Source organism: Hermetia illucens, chromosome 3 (genome assembly GCF_905115235.1).
Source record: "Hermetia illucens chromosome 3, iHerIll2.2.curated.20191125, whole genome shotgun sequence".
In the NCBI taxonomy this organism is placed as follows: domain Eukaryota; kingdom Metazoa; phylum Arthropoda; class Insecta; order Diptera; family Stratiomyidae; genus Hermetia; species Hermetia illucens.
The window spans coordinates 21,086,033-21,102,909 of record NC_051851.1 but is presented as its reverse complement, the minus strand read 5'-3'; the positions used below and the strand labels follow the sequence as shown (position 1 = coordinate 21,102,909).

The window sequence follows — 16,877 nt, the reverse complement described above, 5'->3', positions numbered from 1 at the left end:
AACCTCAAAGCTGAAGTGGATTATTGTGAAAGAACCTAGCCAGAAACTGGGTTGTCTACGTATAGAGAGAGAGGAAGGTACACAAAGAGCCATTAAAAAAATGGTAAACCGTTTACTTGACGTGCATTTCCCAGGTATGGTACCTCTCATCTCGGGGCCGAGAGGTGTATATAGCTTTCAACCGAAAGATTGGAATTTGGCATGCACAGTAGTATCACTAGAGCTAGTGGAATCGACATTTAACCCATTCCATATATGCAAATCCGCAGGTTCGGCTGGCATCATTCATGCTCTGGTAATAGAGGGAATAGGCGCTCTGGGTCCACATATTCGGAATATATATCAAGCATGCTTAGCACACTAACTGGTGTGATATACAGGTATTTGTTTTCAAAGTAGGGAATTTCACCTACACGAATGCAAAAAGTTTCCGACCGATCAGTCTAACTTCCTTTCTACTAAAAGGACTGGAAAAATTCATCGATCGGTTCAGAAGGGATCAGTGGCCGAGTGAATCGCATCATTTGAATTTGTTCGGACAGCCGGGAAGCATTATCAGCACTAAACAGTAACAACATATCGAGCAAGTTCGTGTGCAGTTGCCACTAGCTACTGCTGTCCACTAAACGACACATTCCACGGCACCCAAATGTCAGTGGTAATGAGGAAGCTCACAGACTGCCACGCAAAGGTCTGGATTCACAATGGTGGGTCCAGAACCAACTTTTGGCATCCAGCCATCCAAAATCAAGTCTACTTTGAAGGGTGGAATTGCAGGGAGACGAGTGGGGAAATTGGAACTATTACCGGCGGGCGAACATTTTTGCGAGAGAACCCTTGGCTGAGTAGATTTTTGTTGTTCTTTAAGAAGTGGGACACAGCTTTTTAAACTACCATATCGGAGCAAATCGGGTGAGGAGGAGGAGCAAACGGCTCTGCACTTCATATTCAGCCGCCTGGCCCCCTTAGATCTCGGACGAAGACACCTCGGCAAGGTTTTCTTTAACGAGGAATTTCCATCCTCACTGCCTCTGGAAAATGTTCTCGGATTCACAAGAGCCTACCAATGCCGTAGGGGGGATACCGTCGCTAGGCGACTTCCGGGGATAGTACAATGGGTCTAAAAAGGGCATAAGTTCTTGGAGCAGCTGGCCACCCTATAAACTAAACTAGATTAGCTCGGATAATCAATAGTTATCTCTGGGAGAAATTTCTTTGGTACGAACCGGACAATGGGCTGCAAGAATACCTTGCTGCAGAAGAGGCGACGTTGTTTGGTTTTGTAGACGACCTGGCGATTTTTGTAGTTGCGAAGCATTGCGATCAAAGCATGGTACGGAGTAGTTAAACTGAACCTAGTGGACATCCTTATTATCAATTGAAGGGAAAACGATCCTGTAAAAATGCAGGTTGGTAATCAGGAAGTGGTTCGAAAATCGGAGTAATGGTCTGTCTGGTCGGGAGTATTGAACAACACGGTGAAAGGGAGAAGGACAATCGCGTTCCGGTATGTTAGTATGTATCATCGCGGCAATGATTTCTTTTGATTTTCTAGCGAATAGGTAGCATTGTCTTTACTACAGATTTCTGAAAAGCCGTTGTTCAGGAGAAGGGCCGATATTCCAGTTCCTTACGCGACACGGTGGTTAAAGGAAGTATTTGCATCGCTTCGAGGACTTAGAGCATACTATATCCAATTGTCCAAGATTCGTTCTGGGGTCGGAGCCCAGGGAGTCTGCCACCCTTCGCTTTCTTTTGGCCTTCGGAAACCCAGTTTTCATTTGCGTACGCTAGCGGTTTTTTATGAATGGTTGCTTCACTATGCTAGTTTCCTAAGTCAATGTTTCGATGTACATCGAAAAGATAATCCAAATTAAAAAACTTCGTTTTATTAGTCAAATATTTTATTTTTAATAATTCTTTCACATAAATACGATAAATAGCGATTGATAAAATTGATGCGGGTGATACAAAGCCATTTTACTTTTTTACTTTGCCTTATATTTTTTTTGCAATATGGAGATCTAAATTCAAAGAGTTTTGAGAGCAATATACAAATATTATGACAAAAATTCCTATCCAATTCCCATGAATTGATGATAAATTCAAAAGATAAATTAAGGTCGGCAAATTTCCAACAGATCAATTGATATTTTCATAAACTCTAAATGTGGTCGTGATTCATGGAGAACGTCCCGACAATAGTTTTACTTCAGAAGTTTTCATTCTTCCAACTTGGTCTCTTAAATATACAAAAACCCCGATGGTGAAGTAATAGATCAGCTCAACTCCACTGAGGATTGACGCCCCCATAAGCAGTCCTCCGATACCACCAAAAGCCACTGAAATGAAATCAAAGAATAATAAATAAACATGAACCGGTCAAAATATCAATTAGGCTAAAATATTACTCAAAACATTCAAGTCTTATGTTGGTACTAGTCGCGCTAAATGTTGGTCCTCAGTCGGGTTTACTCGAGCGGGTCGCGGGGATCTAATTGCACTGTAGAATCCGCAGATTATCACTTTTGAAAACCTTTCTGTTTCTTGTGATAAACATTTCAATGCTATGTCATTTTGAATGCTAAAGGGAAAAAAATGCCTTTTGCCTAGCGGGTCGATGCAGGCAATAGAGAAACATTTATGCATTTAAGGTTGTTATACTAACAAACGTGGTTTGTACTGCTCGCGTGCCGGCGAATGCATTTTGTTTTTTCTTTATATCGCAAGCGAGAGTCGCAAATTTTAATGATTGGTCTGGTTTCTTCGTACCAGATGATCGAATCCTAACCGGATGGAATGAAGGCGACCAATGGTGTGAAACAAAGGGTGATAATTTTTGAGTTTTTATGGAAAACAAAACCTTACTAAAATTTGTTTACTGCCTTCTGTCTGTCCATCCACCACTTTGTCTGCTATGTCTGTCATGTCTCAGAAACGGCTATACGTGAAATTCCGTTGAGTTTGAGAACTACATACATGCCAAAGGGGAGGAGATTTTTTTCACTGACTATGACAATGTGTGATATTAGCCGAAAGGTTTCGGCAAGTACTTCCCCATGTTGGTCTTAGTTTCGACATCAATTGTACTGGGGCGGGGCCTAGAGACTGGCAATCTGCACAGTCATGGTGATGATTGTTAGTACACGATCATTTGTGAATGTCCCGATGCCGGTGAGGAGCATATCTGTTTGGGAGTCTATCGATGTGGGAAGCACATTAAGCTTGTAATCAAATTTTTGTTGCTAGAAAAGTTCACCAAACACCGACTTGTCATTAGTTGTTTTGCGGAAGTTATATGATCTTGTCGTGGGTCTGCGGGTTCAGCTTCTGCGGTAAAATTCCAATTTTAGGTGATTCAACGGTAATGGAGTATGGTACTACGAAATTCACCCTTAGTTATTTTATTCTTGTTCTTAGTTACCGTCGAAAATCACCTTCCCTAATCCAGGGTGTCATGCGGACTATGCCCATTGACTAGTTTGCAGGAGGTAATCCGTATTGTATTCGAACGGAGCCTAAAATTACCGTACTGGACCTTCTAACCCGCATATTCGTCGAAATTATACGAGTACACAAATGAACACAAATAGAACTAAAAACAAACAAGCGGAGCCATGTACTGCACACAAACTAGCCCATCAGGGAGAGGAACATTTCCGTAACACTGAGCGCCAAGTGCCCACGTCCAAAGAGGCTGAAGTTGGAAGGTCAGGCTGTGGAGCCAAGGTGAACATGAGCTTACTGCGAAAGCCGACGAGCAAAAGTAAGTCTAAAGCCACCACATTAGATGCTAGGAAGAAGACAAGTCTCAGTGGCGTAGGTGCTAAATGGTATCTGCGCTATCTGTAGGATCACCCCAAATCCGGAACAGGCCCTGAAGAAAGCTCAGGACAGAACTAAGCCTTCAGCATCAGAGCCAAAAAGCGAGAAGCAGCGGAAATCAGCCTGCAAGTGGAAAATGCTACCAAGAGACATCAACCCGGGCCCCAGAGTGTGGAAATCTTGGGGCGGTTAGGAGTGAAGACAGGGGACTCATCGCTAACTATATTAATGCGGTAAAGAGCATTCGACTGTTCATACTGCTGAAAGTATTTCCGGAGGAAACACTTTCTCGTGAGGAGCAGGAAATAATTCAGGATCTCGTCGTCGTGGAGATGTGTGAAGAATGGAGCTCGTGTTGACCGGCATACGCTTTCGAGGAGGTCTTACACTGGTAAACTGTTTGACGGAAGACATGGGGGGACTGGCTTAGGACTATGGTTTCTAAACTGCCAGGATAGAAGGGAACGGAACTAATGACATGTGCTGGTCTACCTTGCCAAAGCCGAAACGATTGGGACGGAGAAGGTTCTACGCCTTCTCATCACTCCCACATCCTCCCACGGTTATTGCGAGTTTGTAGAAGCAAGGAGGAGGGCCCTCCTCAAAACAAGGGAAGAGAATCGATCCCTGGGGGCAATTAAATATTGTAATTGCTTCATCAATTTCAGTTTTGGAAGCATATCTGCGCACGCTCACAGGGAGAAACCAAGGAAGGATACTTGGGAGGATACATCGGGTGGAAAGTCTACCGAGGGCCCCGAAGGGATCGCTGAAAGGGCAGGACCTAAGAGGGAAGTAGATCTGTTGCCCACAGAAGAGGAGAAGCTGGGTGATCTTGATCTAGGTGGCATGGCATGTCAGATGGGGAGGAGAGTAATGTTTCAACATTGGAGAAGGGCTTCAACCACTAACGGATCTGACGGCTAGCACTAAAATAGCCCAGGTAAACCTCCACCATGCAGAAGCTGCATCTGCGGTAATTGCAAGGGTAACTTCCAAGGATTAAATTGGAATAGTGCTGGCTTAAGAACCCCGGGTGTACCGCGGACTTATTCGCGGTCTGAGGAAGTATGAAGGTAATCCGGAACTCCTCTTTTGAAAAATCAAGAGTTTGATTCATTCTCAAAAGAAACTTAACATACATATGTCTTTCAGAGTTTTTAACTGGAGAAGAAGAACTCAAGAGGCAGTTATGGCATTAGAAGACGACACCCGCATCCCATCGGAATTAGTCGTTAGGCTGGTGAAGTTCTGCGGGAGGAAGGCGCTACCACTTCTTCCCCGCTGCGATGCCAATAATCGAAAAGATGAGTGCATTCTGGAGTTCCAAACAAGAGTTATTAGACATAACTCTAGCGACTAGGACTCCTACACAAGTCACCTGAGTGACACCATAACAGGTAAGCAGTGACCTCAGCAGTGAAATATACCTAGAAACAGTGATGCAAGGCCTGAACAGAGTCGCCATTACTGTAAATGAGGCCAGATGTCCGGCTAAGACCGTCCAGTCATCAAGGGAGGTACCATGGTGGAGCAGGAATCTTGCGAAAATGAGAAAGGAGGTGCAAACACTCTTCAACCGGAAGAAAAAAACAGGGGTTTTACAGAGGTACAAAAGGGCACTGACGGCGTGTAGCAACGGCTATATAAAGCTATAACCAAAGACAAGGCGATATCTTCTGTCTGTCTGAAGAAGGAAGATGTGATATTTACTGAAAATGAGAAGGGCAGGATATATTTGATGCTTGGAACTCATTTTCCGGGACCCTACTCCATGGCGGAAGGCAATAGCATGCAACTTGACCCCCAACAACGGGCAGAGGGGAGAAAAAATTAATTGGAAACTAGGGGAAGAGGTATGCTCGGAAGCTAGAGTACGATGAGCAGTGGAAACCTTTAAGCTACTGAACTCACATCGAGTAGATGGTATTTTCCTAGCACTACTCCAGAGAGATCTCTCCTAATAGTGGTAAGGGGCAACATAACCTTGAGATATATACCAAGGGCATGTAGATGGGCAATAGTGGTCTTATTCCGAAAGCTGGTAGAAAGGATCCTTTTCACCTTGAATTTTTCAGACTAATTTACCTGCTATCCGTACTTTAGACGGTGGGGAAGGTCACAGGGATTTATGTTAGAACTAATGTTCTAATACGGAATCTTCTACATCCTTGTCAGCACTTTTATCGGAAACGACGGTCAGCTGAAACTGCTCTGTATTAGCTGACGGATGTATCACGGGATGCCGCAGAAACGAAGGGAATAGCACTGTATGCGTTTCTGGGTATTGAAGGAGCGTTCGATAAGACATCGCACGCGGAGATATAAGGTGCTCTAATCCGCCAGGGAGTAGGAAACACTCTGGAATTCCGAATGAGCAGATTGATAGAGAGTAGGCAAATAGAAGTATCAACAGGTACAAATTCTACTGTCATGAACACTGCTCAAGGTTGTCCACAAGATGGGGTATTATCACCATTAACGTGGAGGATGGTAGTGGACGAGGAGGAGTTAATAAACACTGGAACACATGTCCTGGGTTACGCTGATGATATTGTTTTAATCTGTAGGGTCAAATATGAGGATACTTCTTATGATGGAATTCAAACCGAACTGCGAATCACTAGTAATTGATGAAAAAAGTATAAATATGGTACCATTTACTAGGTCGGAAACCCATAAGGGCTCTGATGACTTGCAGATCCACAGCAGGGAAAAAATAGGGTGGAAATCTGGGCAGAAAGAGCGGAACTCAGCACAAATGTCAGGGAGTTACAATAACTTCAAAGATCTACTTGTGTATGTATCAGTGGGGCAATGAGAACCTGCTCGCCGGCATCCCTAGAGGTCCTTTTGGGATTGACTCCTCTCCATCTGCACGTACAAATGTAGGCAAGGAGGGCGATCTCGAGAGTGTCCGCGAATAATAGTGGGGCAGGGACCTGCTTGAATCGAAGGAAGATTGACATTCTTTCTAGAAGGCATCCCGAATTATTGACACCAAGGGATAAACGACAACGAGGTTCCACTTCGACAAAAAAGTTTAAAACACCTTGGAGCAACATGGCAAACTGGAGGAGTTTGTCATTGGCATTTGGCTTAAATCAGCAACTAGTTACTTGAAGGAACAGGCATTGAGTCATTGGTTTAAAGAAAATGCATGTTGGACCATTGAGTTAGCATTCCAGCATATAGCCATAGACAGTTGTACCTTCTTTAATCTCGCAAGGAACTATAGGGGCCAGAACATCGCTAGCCCAATTGACAGCCAAGCGACTTTTAAGGCACTTAGGTCCTACCAGGTATGAGAATGCCTTCACAGACTGAATATGGTCGGCTCGCTCCGTAAGGTCAGGATACTCTGGGTTCTAGACCTCATTGAGTTAGGAGGCAATGAAGCAGTGAATGAGCTGGCCAGGAAAGGAGTAACTTAGCAGCTATATGGGCCAAAGTTATTCTGTGGAGCTGGAAATGGGTTCATGACTACGACATTGAAAAATGAAGAAGAATGACAAAGAAAACTTCACTGGGCATACTTACCAGGAATGGAACACTCCAGGATGCGCAGGGAGGGGGGGGGGGAATGATTCCAAGTGTTCAAAAAATTCTTTAGAATTCAAAAAGAAGAGTCTTCGGATCATAGTGGGAATAATCATTGGTCACAGCAGGCTAAACTATCACCTGTAAACTAGGGATATATACGGACACTGTCCTTAGATTCTGTGAAGACGGTGATGAAACCTCACAAATGCCCTGATTCAGGTATTTGGGAGAATACTTAGGCCAGATGTCAGGTTTAAACGATATTGCATCAGTACTTCTGCCATTTTGAAGCCTTTCTAGGAATACTACTCCCAATTTCGGCCTTTTGTTCCGTTCCGTTGCATCGGATAAACGATTAATTTTTATTCTTTTGATAACTCGATATGGTTCTTCCCATTGCGATAGAGCTTTGGCAGTTTTAGTTTCTTTTGTTGTCGAGTACGAAGCTACACTATTTGTTTTTGAAGAAAGCCTTCCTTCAGAATTTGACGACTGTTGTATCGAACTTGACGTTGCTCGATGTTAGTTCCTTCTTCGTAGCGGAATTCACTCTACCAGAATGACCGAGGAGTGGGTTTTAAGCTGCATTTTGCTGAACAGTTGATGAGGATATAAGCTTTTCGGAAGAACCTGGAGGGATCGGAAACACATTTCTCATTTTTTTTTATTTATCTTTATTGATAAGATGCTTTCTGTTTGTTTTAGCCGGTGCGCTCATCGACAGGAATGGAAGTATATGGGCTGATGAATAAGGAGGAACTATTTAATTTTACCTGCGTCTCTGTCACAAATCTGTGGTGTTTAGATCATCTTCTGACGCAAACTTTAATTGAAAATTCGAATCAAAAGTTGTGCTTATTTTATCTAAGTATCTTACCTAAAAGATCCAGCCATTCATAGACAGCTTCAGTTCTATATTTGATCATAGTTCCATGTTGATAGTAAATATCCACGACTAGTCCTCCTTCCATCGAATTATCACTATTGAAAGACGACTGTTATGTTAAAACGGTAACAATGCTTACAAAAGTTTATAAATTAGTTTATGAAGCATCCAAATGTAGGATTTAGTTTCCCAAAGATGACAAATCTTCCAGTGGAATCCGGCAAGGACCACAATCTTCAATCTTATTGAGAAATTATTTGAAAGACGGCTTCCTGGTCTATGAGGCGCCAGAGAGCCAGAGAAGGATAGAGATAATGGCGGGGTATCCAGAAATCCATCCTAGGGCTGGACCTCTGGAACGCTGTCTACGATAGTCTGTTAAGACTCGACGTGCCAGAAGAGTTGCGCCTGGCCGTTGTTGCATATGCACTGCTGAACACCGTAAAGTGAGTGAACGGATAGATGGAAGGAGTCATCTTCCATCAAAAAGAGAATCCCCACCGCCCCACCCCATATAGATCAGCGAGTTGATCGTAGGTCAGAATCAACCGTCAAGTACCTTGGGTTATCGCTGGAAGATTAGCTTTTTTGAGAAAATCAAAGCAGCAGTGGAAAAGGCTTTTGGAGTCGGTCGAATGTGGGGAGCCCTGCATTTACTAGGAGACGCCTTCTTGTGAACGTAATACGGTACGCCCTGCTTTACGGCGGGGACGTTTAGGTTGATGTCTTCGGCAAAGGGTATTCAAATAGCGCCGGCGTAAAAGCCTTGGCCTACCAAGAGGCCACAGTAGTGAGTCGAGGCAATTTATCGAATCGCGGTCATTTTTAAGCAATATTCAAAGAAGGGGCTACGAAGGACGTGGTAGCTCACCTTCATATCAACAGGGTAAACTACGAGGGGGATCGATTTGGGAACACCCAACCAGCAGGAGTTGAATATGAGAGCAATCATTGACACCAAGAAGCTGGATTACGGACGACTTGATGTCGATGTACACTGCAATCCGCAACAGTCAAGCTATGCAACCTGGGGTTCGCAACTCAGAATTGAAGTCAAATACTAATCCGCATCGTCTGCAGACTATGCGTAAGGCACCAGCTACTGGTAGCAAACAAATCACAGCTTCCAAGGATCCACCCTCTTAAGTGCAAATCTTTTGTTGCTTTGACAAAACCTTTACGGAAACCTGCTGCTGCTGCAAAGGGGAACATTTGCCTGCGATGTTTTTAGAAGCTTTCAATTGAGGATAGGTTTCGTTTCATCAAAAAGGAGATATTGTGCAAAATTGTCACACCAGAAAATGCAACAGCTGAACACATTGCCTTTAGTGCAACCAAAACTCTCACGCACTATCCACTTCAAGATGAACGTGAATGCGAAAATGACTAAGGATCGTAAAATTTCCGGGCTTCTATTAGCTACAGCTCTTGTAAGTCTGATGAAAGATCCACGCTTCTGGGCGCTCAGACATCCTTTATCTCACAGAAAGCTGTTAACAAGTTGCTTGGCTCAATTTGCGAAATTCGCGGTGTACACGCCCATTCATATCGCCGATCTTCTAATCCAATTGCAATCTAATGGTGGAAGCTTACGTAATGGACTCATTGACTACTCTAGTGCCCAGTTGGCGAATCCCCAATGTCAAATCAGGAATCGACCTGATTCTAGGAGCGAAAGTCTTCCAAGAAATTATTTGACAAGGTTTCAGGAAGGGCAGACCGAAGAAAGGGAAACTATGCTGGCTCCTGTCTGGCAAGGCGTCGCTTCGCAAGAAGGGCAGGTTTTATAATACAATGGAGGACACCCCCTCAATGGCTGAATGTGGAGTTAGCTACCAGAGTTCACTGGTCCCCAAGCAGACGGTAGATGTGTAGTAACATTACTGTTTAAGGATGACCCTGCAATTGCACCTCTGAGAAATTTTAGAAACCAAACTTTCGCTTGCTTTAAGTAGTTGGAAAGGTGCCTCGATTGGGATTATTCCTTTGGAGAAGCCTCTGTTTCATTCCTATCTGTCAGCTTACTAAGTATGGGGAAGCGAGTTTCCCGCTTGCAGCGAACAGGTTGAGGAGAGACTTTTATGTCTACAATTTATAAAGTGACGCAGGAAACAAGCAGGGGACGAGACTTTTAATCAAACAAATGTCCGGGATACCATAGGGTCCTGGCGCATTCTTGTTTTTAATAGAGAGGGCTGTCTCTTCCAACTTTTCTATTGAGAAAATTGGACGGTTCGCGAGGCACTTTATACTTTCGTCATCATCTGATATGTGCAGGAAATAGTGGTCAAGGACAGGGTTTCCGCAGAGGCTGATTTTTTTCGTATTTTTCGGATTGCCAGTTTGTAAACAAGTATCCACGGGTCCGCATTCACCTCGTCGACCAGGCCCTGCCAGCAGCGAGTTTTGCTCCTGTTTATTGCGAATAAGAGCCTCCTTTTGGATGATCTGTACTCTGCCATTATGGTATATAATTGTTCCCCGTCGTTTAGATGTTGTGTTAAATGGCAGAGTTTGTGACACTCCTTCGCCGTCCACCAATACATAGAAAATTTGTCACATCTTGATGCCTTCCAGAGCATGGAAGCTCCGTAGGCCGTTGCCATTAGGTTCGTAACTGAACTTACGAAAGTGTTAGTTGCAGCGTCATCACCCCCAGGAGTGCCAGGCCTTACCTGTTCCAAGAGTTTCGACAAACCTCCTGGTATGGATCTTTGTAACGTTCCACGCGCAAAAAAAGCGCAGGGCTGGTGCACACCGAAAGTTTGTGTCCAGTTTTAAGGGCGATATATTGATGGTCACTTGATGAGAAGTCTTCCAGAACCTGCCACCTGTCCACCGGGTTCAGCGATATCAGTAATTCCCACACGAAATTCTTCCCCCGCTGCCTGGCTGTCGGAAAGTTGAGGTGGACTTGGTCTTTGAAACTACAAATACTGTTCTCGCCGCCATTTTAAGAATTCATCCCCCTCTGCAGTTTGGGTGAGGCATGTCTCATTCAAGTGCTATGTCATTGAAGTCACCCCCGATCCGTATCCACCCTTCTGTGCCTAAAATAGCTTCTTCCAGACCATCAAGCCTGCGTTGAACTGAAAACGTTACGTTTAAACACCGGATCCAGCCCTTAGTCTTGTGCAAGAGCACTAATGTGGGTGCCGTCCAGGATACAGATGGCAGCGATACCTGCCCCAGTGCATATTTATCTGTAGGGTGCGGATCATGGTGGCCGCACCCTAGCTTTTTCTAGTTCTTCGCTATAGCGGGAGTACTGCCAGGATCAGATAGCACAGGTCAGCTTATCCTGGAGCTCACGGACGGATTACCGCTCGTTGGGGGCAACGCAGTCTACTAATACCGCTTCAATGCTGGCTTCGGATGCACGCCACAACTACCACATTGCCAGAGCTAGGCTCACATTAACCAATGAACGTCGACAAGGAGTTGTCAGGGTCAGGGGATGACAGCTGTGGTAGAGCCGACGAGGGAAATTTGCAGAGAAACCTCAAGATTGCCTCATCCTTACATTGCGATGCTCCGTTGAGACATTTATCATGTAGTCATGGGGGCATATACTCTAAGTCCCGGTAGCAAGGCAAACAAAAGAGGGATTTACTGGGTAAGATTCTAATGACGAGGTATACCGCGACATCGATTAACTTAGGGGCGACCAGCTGGTGGTGCTCCAAACAACCACTGGATAGGATGTCCTACTGAACGCGTGGGTAAAGGCATATTATTCATCGGCCTCGGATCGGCTGGAAGAATTTTGCCGGAAACTAAACTCAATGAAATGGGCAGCAGGTTTAGGCAAAACTTCAAGCTCTGCCTTGTTAAAACGAGCTGGGTAAGAAGTACACTAGGATTCTAGTAACGATCGATGGCCGCGGAAATGTATTGGGGGTGGTAAGTAAGGTAGTTGGACCGAATGAATACGGGCTACTTCACCTTACTGTAGTTCCCCGCACAGGCGGTGAAGGAAGATATTTGGTACCCCGAATAGCAGTTTTCATGTTCGCCAAGCTATTTCGAGCCCATCGACGATGAGCTCGGATCGTCTCAGCGAGGTATTTTGTGCCAACCCAAGGTCATTAAAGACAATAATAAAGCTAACATGCCCATTGTATGCTGCTCGGAGTCATAGGGCAAGTTAGAAGGAGTTAATAGGAAGCAACAGCTAGCTATATGTCACCTATGGAGCTGCAGTGATCTTTTTGGCTAGTACTTGGTAGCCTCGCGGGCTTACATTAAGAGGTGTTGGGGTTAGGCACATCAGACGGACAGCTGTAGCATCCTGAGCGACGGCATACATTTGCGATCTACTTTTTCGCGTGTAAGGAAGACAGTTTCGGCCTTCACACTGACGTTGCGTCCGCAGACTAGTCGACAACAGTATCGAGGGTCGTCAGAAGGTTTGCTTTCTCCATCTCGAGTGAAAATAACAATGATAGAAGCACACATCCTGGGTCTAAGTGAAATTAGATGGCGGACACAGGGAGAGTATTCCTCTCCCTCCTTCGTCAATGTGCCCCTATGCTTTGGAAAGCCAAGCGGTAGTAACCGCGAATCCTGTGTCGGGGAGTTAATGGCTATCGAAAGGTGTGCTCTCTTGACCTGGGAGCCGCTTTCTGACAGATTTGTAACTGCAAGATTCTGGTCCTTGCGGAGGAGTATCCCAATTGTACAGTGCGATATGCACCAACGGAGACTTCCAATATAGTGGATATGGAAGCTTTCTATGAGCAATTTCATGTACTTTAGGAATGGCTTTCCAAAGGTGGCATTCTGCTGAGTGCTGGGTGATCTGAATGCTGTATATGATGGGGAAACGCGGTCTTGGCGACCAAAACGGTAACGGTGGAAGGTTTCCGGATTTTTGCAGCTTTCAAAGTTTCGTCATTGGTGGTACATTATTCGACCACAGAGCCTACCATAAGGTCAGTTGGGTTACAATTCACCGTCACCGCACGAACCTACATTGACTACTTTGCGATCACCAGTAGATTTGAAAGTTGTCTTCTGGATGCGCGCAACAAAAGAAGCGCCAATATTGGTTCGAAAAGGATCGACCTTGCTTGCGTGTTGCGTTCACCACTTCTCGCAGGGTTGGAAAACCCCAGTCCTCCAAATTCAATATCGGCAGATACCTGCTTGAGAATATCAACGAGCAATGGGCGGCCATCAACAGTGATTTTCTATCGAGTGCTACGTAGGTCGCGGGCTATGTCCCGAAGAGACGTCATAGGATCTGGCTGACTGCGAAATCGTGGGTGCGGATCCATGAACAAAGGCTCTATTGCCCGCTGCGAGTCATGGTGTTTTGGAAAAATTCTCATCCAACCAAAGATTCTTTCGAGTGGATACCTAATACCGGATATGGATAAGGAATCCGCCAGAACCTTCCTAACTTCTAAGGAGTTAAGACAGGAACCATTCGTCTTTTTTTAGCTCAGCAGGAAGTATTCCCGGTGGGGATCAAGTTTCGCGAGAATAACCGGCAATTATCAAAATCGAGTAGTCTGGTAAGATCAGCTCCATTAATGGATTCGGAACAGTTGCTCAGAGTGGGCGGAAGGATTCATGAACATCCCCAGGGAAAAAATTTTGCGTCGCGGGAATATCGCGAGTTTAATCATTGAACACTACCGTCATCTCATTTTTCATGGTGGACACCCATTGGTTTGTACACACATAATTTGGCAAGTTCTCACACGATTTCCTTGTAGTGGCCGCTGGTAACCGTTTTCGCACGGACCAAGAGTGAGTTGGGTCGGGCTGAGCTTAGGCAGGCAGGGCAAGCCGATCTGATGGAAAGATAAGCCGAAGCAGCATCCTGGGAGCCGTCCTCCTTGGGCTGCGAGAGGGTTGGTGCCGGCTTTAGTATAGCAACGCTGAAAGCGTTCCCGGAGTTCCGGGAGCAAGGTGTCGTCGGGCTCGATATAGAGAGTCGACGTTGGGGGTCCTTCTCAAAACAAGGGCTGACTAGCGCGGAGGCCGACTGGACTCCCGCTCAAGAGACAGTACCAGAAAGCCATACATACTAAAAGCGAGATTCTGAAGAATAAGGAGGACGGTACTGTCGTACTGTCGACGAGCGGGATGAAAAGAACCTTGCTAAATACCAAAATATAACAACAAACTCCTGGGAAACGAGCAGAAGCCTTAGCCCACCATATTTAAACTCAATCGATCAAGCAGAGTGTGTAAGGCCCTGGAGTCCAAGCAACCTCTGCAAATAAGTATCAGCAACAGCCGGTCGACGAGTTACGAACTGTAGAATCCTTTAGCTGTGCGGCCAGGAGCCACAAACGGGCAGCGCTTGCGGATGATAATTCCGTTAGTGGAAAACTGGTGCCGGATGTGTGAACCAGTGTCTAGGTCAGCCATTCACAGATGATCATCGAGCATACTCCATGTTGTCGTATGCGAGAACTAAGGACATTCTCCGTTCGTGTCTCGTTAAGATCAGCGAGGGTAGCCGTAAAGCTCAAAGTCCCATAAGGCGAGATCCCAAGTAAACCGTCGCACACATTCTTGGATAAGGAGAAGCTCGTCCAATCTTTTCGCCATCAAAACCCGAGGACAGGGTGATTATGAAAGAGGAGGAACCCCAGGCGAATAGCCTCCTTTTCTGCTCCGCAAATATGGAGAGTGCCTGGATGGATACCTCGAGGATATCTCCTCATTGGGGAAAACCCATTCGAACTACCTGATAGAACTGCGGAGGATAACGTGAGCAGAAAGCGGCAGCTTGTCGAAAAATTAAAACAGCAGGTGTTTGAACGATGGAGCCTAGAGTATCTAACACAGCTGCAACGATCAGCTAAATGGTTCAGTTAGACTGAAACCGTTTAACCAGACGAGCTAGTACCATTGGGTCAGATCCTGACGGTCTGTTCAGGGGAATGTGGTCTAACCAAAGTAGTAACTAAACGGACTAGAGAAAGCATGTTGAAAGAGTCTATCACAAAAATATGCTCTCTGCCGACCCACGATGACTAATAGAACTCGCTCGAACCCTCCAACATCGGCCATAACTCTTAGACAAACATACCGTCCTAAGTACCGCTACAAGCTATAACCAAGGTAAAATCATCATAGCGATGTCAACTGACTTTTGGGAATGAATTTAACATTGTCCTAGATTGAGATGCCAATCAAGGATTGTTGATATAAACGAGACTTATACACTAAATAATAAATCGACATTTACTTAACCAAATCCAGTGGAGAGAATTCCTCACCATACTCCAACCTGTCACATTCTGGCATACAGGCACACTGCTCTTCGCGAATTGCAATATCAGGTCTGAAGTAGTCATCGCGAATAGTGAAAAACACACGGAAAAATGCTGAAATGGTAGATGGAATTATTTTTAATGACGGAATTAAAGAAACCTGGAACGAACTGATGAAAGTTGACGCTCTGGCTTTGCTTCACTATGTTTCAGTCCCTCCCACCGATCTTTTGTCCTGAGCTCAACTTACCAGTCTTTTCAAACCAACCACGTACATCCGTAGAAATGCATGGCTTATAATTTCCTGTATGAGAAACAAGCAAGATTATTAAGGACGTCATTGCAAAGGGTTGAATGACAAACCGATCGGGAAAAAAGTTTCCAAGGTGCAATTGCATTTTTCCACGAAGTAAGCTTGTCGGCATTCCGAGAGGCAATTATTCTTCGAGTATTGCAGTCCGGGTAAGTTCAAATATTTCGGGTCGGCAAGATCGTCCTTGTTATTATAGACAATGCATGCAAAAAGTACACCTCAGTTAGTGGGGGATAAAATGAATATATGAAACTGGCTAAACAATTACTCCGAAAGAAAGCCTTAAGCAACTGAGAAATCTCTAAAAAATAAAGCAAAAAGCGAAGAAATCTTCATGGTTTCGTACCAGGGCAGGGGAAACTCGTCAAACGTTTTATAGGGAGCGGAGGATGTATTTCTAAATACAAACCAAATTCAAACTCAACTCGATTCAACTCGAATAAAAAACTGCTGCTGGCCATCTTGAGTACTGGCCTATTATGGTCAAACAATATCAGAAATCATTAGATGATAGGTGGCCAAAGGGTAGTATAGGTCCCAAGGCGTAATGTGGATTGGTGCTCACGATGGAACATAAAACCTGGGAAACGGCTGTAGAACCAACACCGTGATCGCTGGGAGCTCTTTCTGCTGACGAAGAAGGATGAAGGCGAGTCTCCCGCGCCTAAAAACGGGACAAATTGTACCAACTGGTCCTCCATGTTGAGGGTTGGGTAGGGCTGACACCCCTACGCGGAAAACAAATTGTTACGAAGCGACAACAGGAGCCTAGGACTGGATGGATAATACAACGACGAACCCGGCAACGACAAAGTAATAACGATTTGCGCATTTTCTCATGGAACGTGCGCTCCCTGTACAGAGATGAAGCTGACGAGCAGCTAGCCGATACCCTGTCCCAATATAAGGCTGATGTAAAACCGTTACAGAAGACGCGTTGGACAGAGACTGGTTTCCTGGAGAAGAGTCGCTACACCGTATATTACGGCGGCCATCCAGTAAACCATGTGCTCGGAGTAGGTTTCTTAGTCAGCCAAAAAATTAAACCTGATGTTATCGGCTTTGAAAACATAGC

At 45.0% G+C, this 16,877-nt stretch overlaps 1 protein-coding gene across 1 annotated transcript; it reads right to left on the bottom strand.

The window, feature by feature from the left end:
• Positions 1–2,181: 2,181 nt before the first annotated feature.
• On the bottom strand, positions 2,182–15,855 carry LOC119650901 (degenerin del-1-like). The gene is made up of 4 exons (XM_038054081.1): positions 15,740–15,855; positions 15,465–15,603; positions 8,246–8,349; positions 2,182–2,342 (listed from the first exon to the last, which is right to left on the bottom strand). Exons 1-4 carry the CDS (start codon positions 15,828–15,830, stop codon positions 2,182–2,184), a joined length of 495 nt encoding a protein of 164 aa, XP_037910009.1. The 5' UTR covers positions 15,831–15,855.
• Between the last annotated feature and the right edge of the window lie 1,022 nt (positions 15,856–16,877).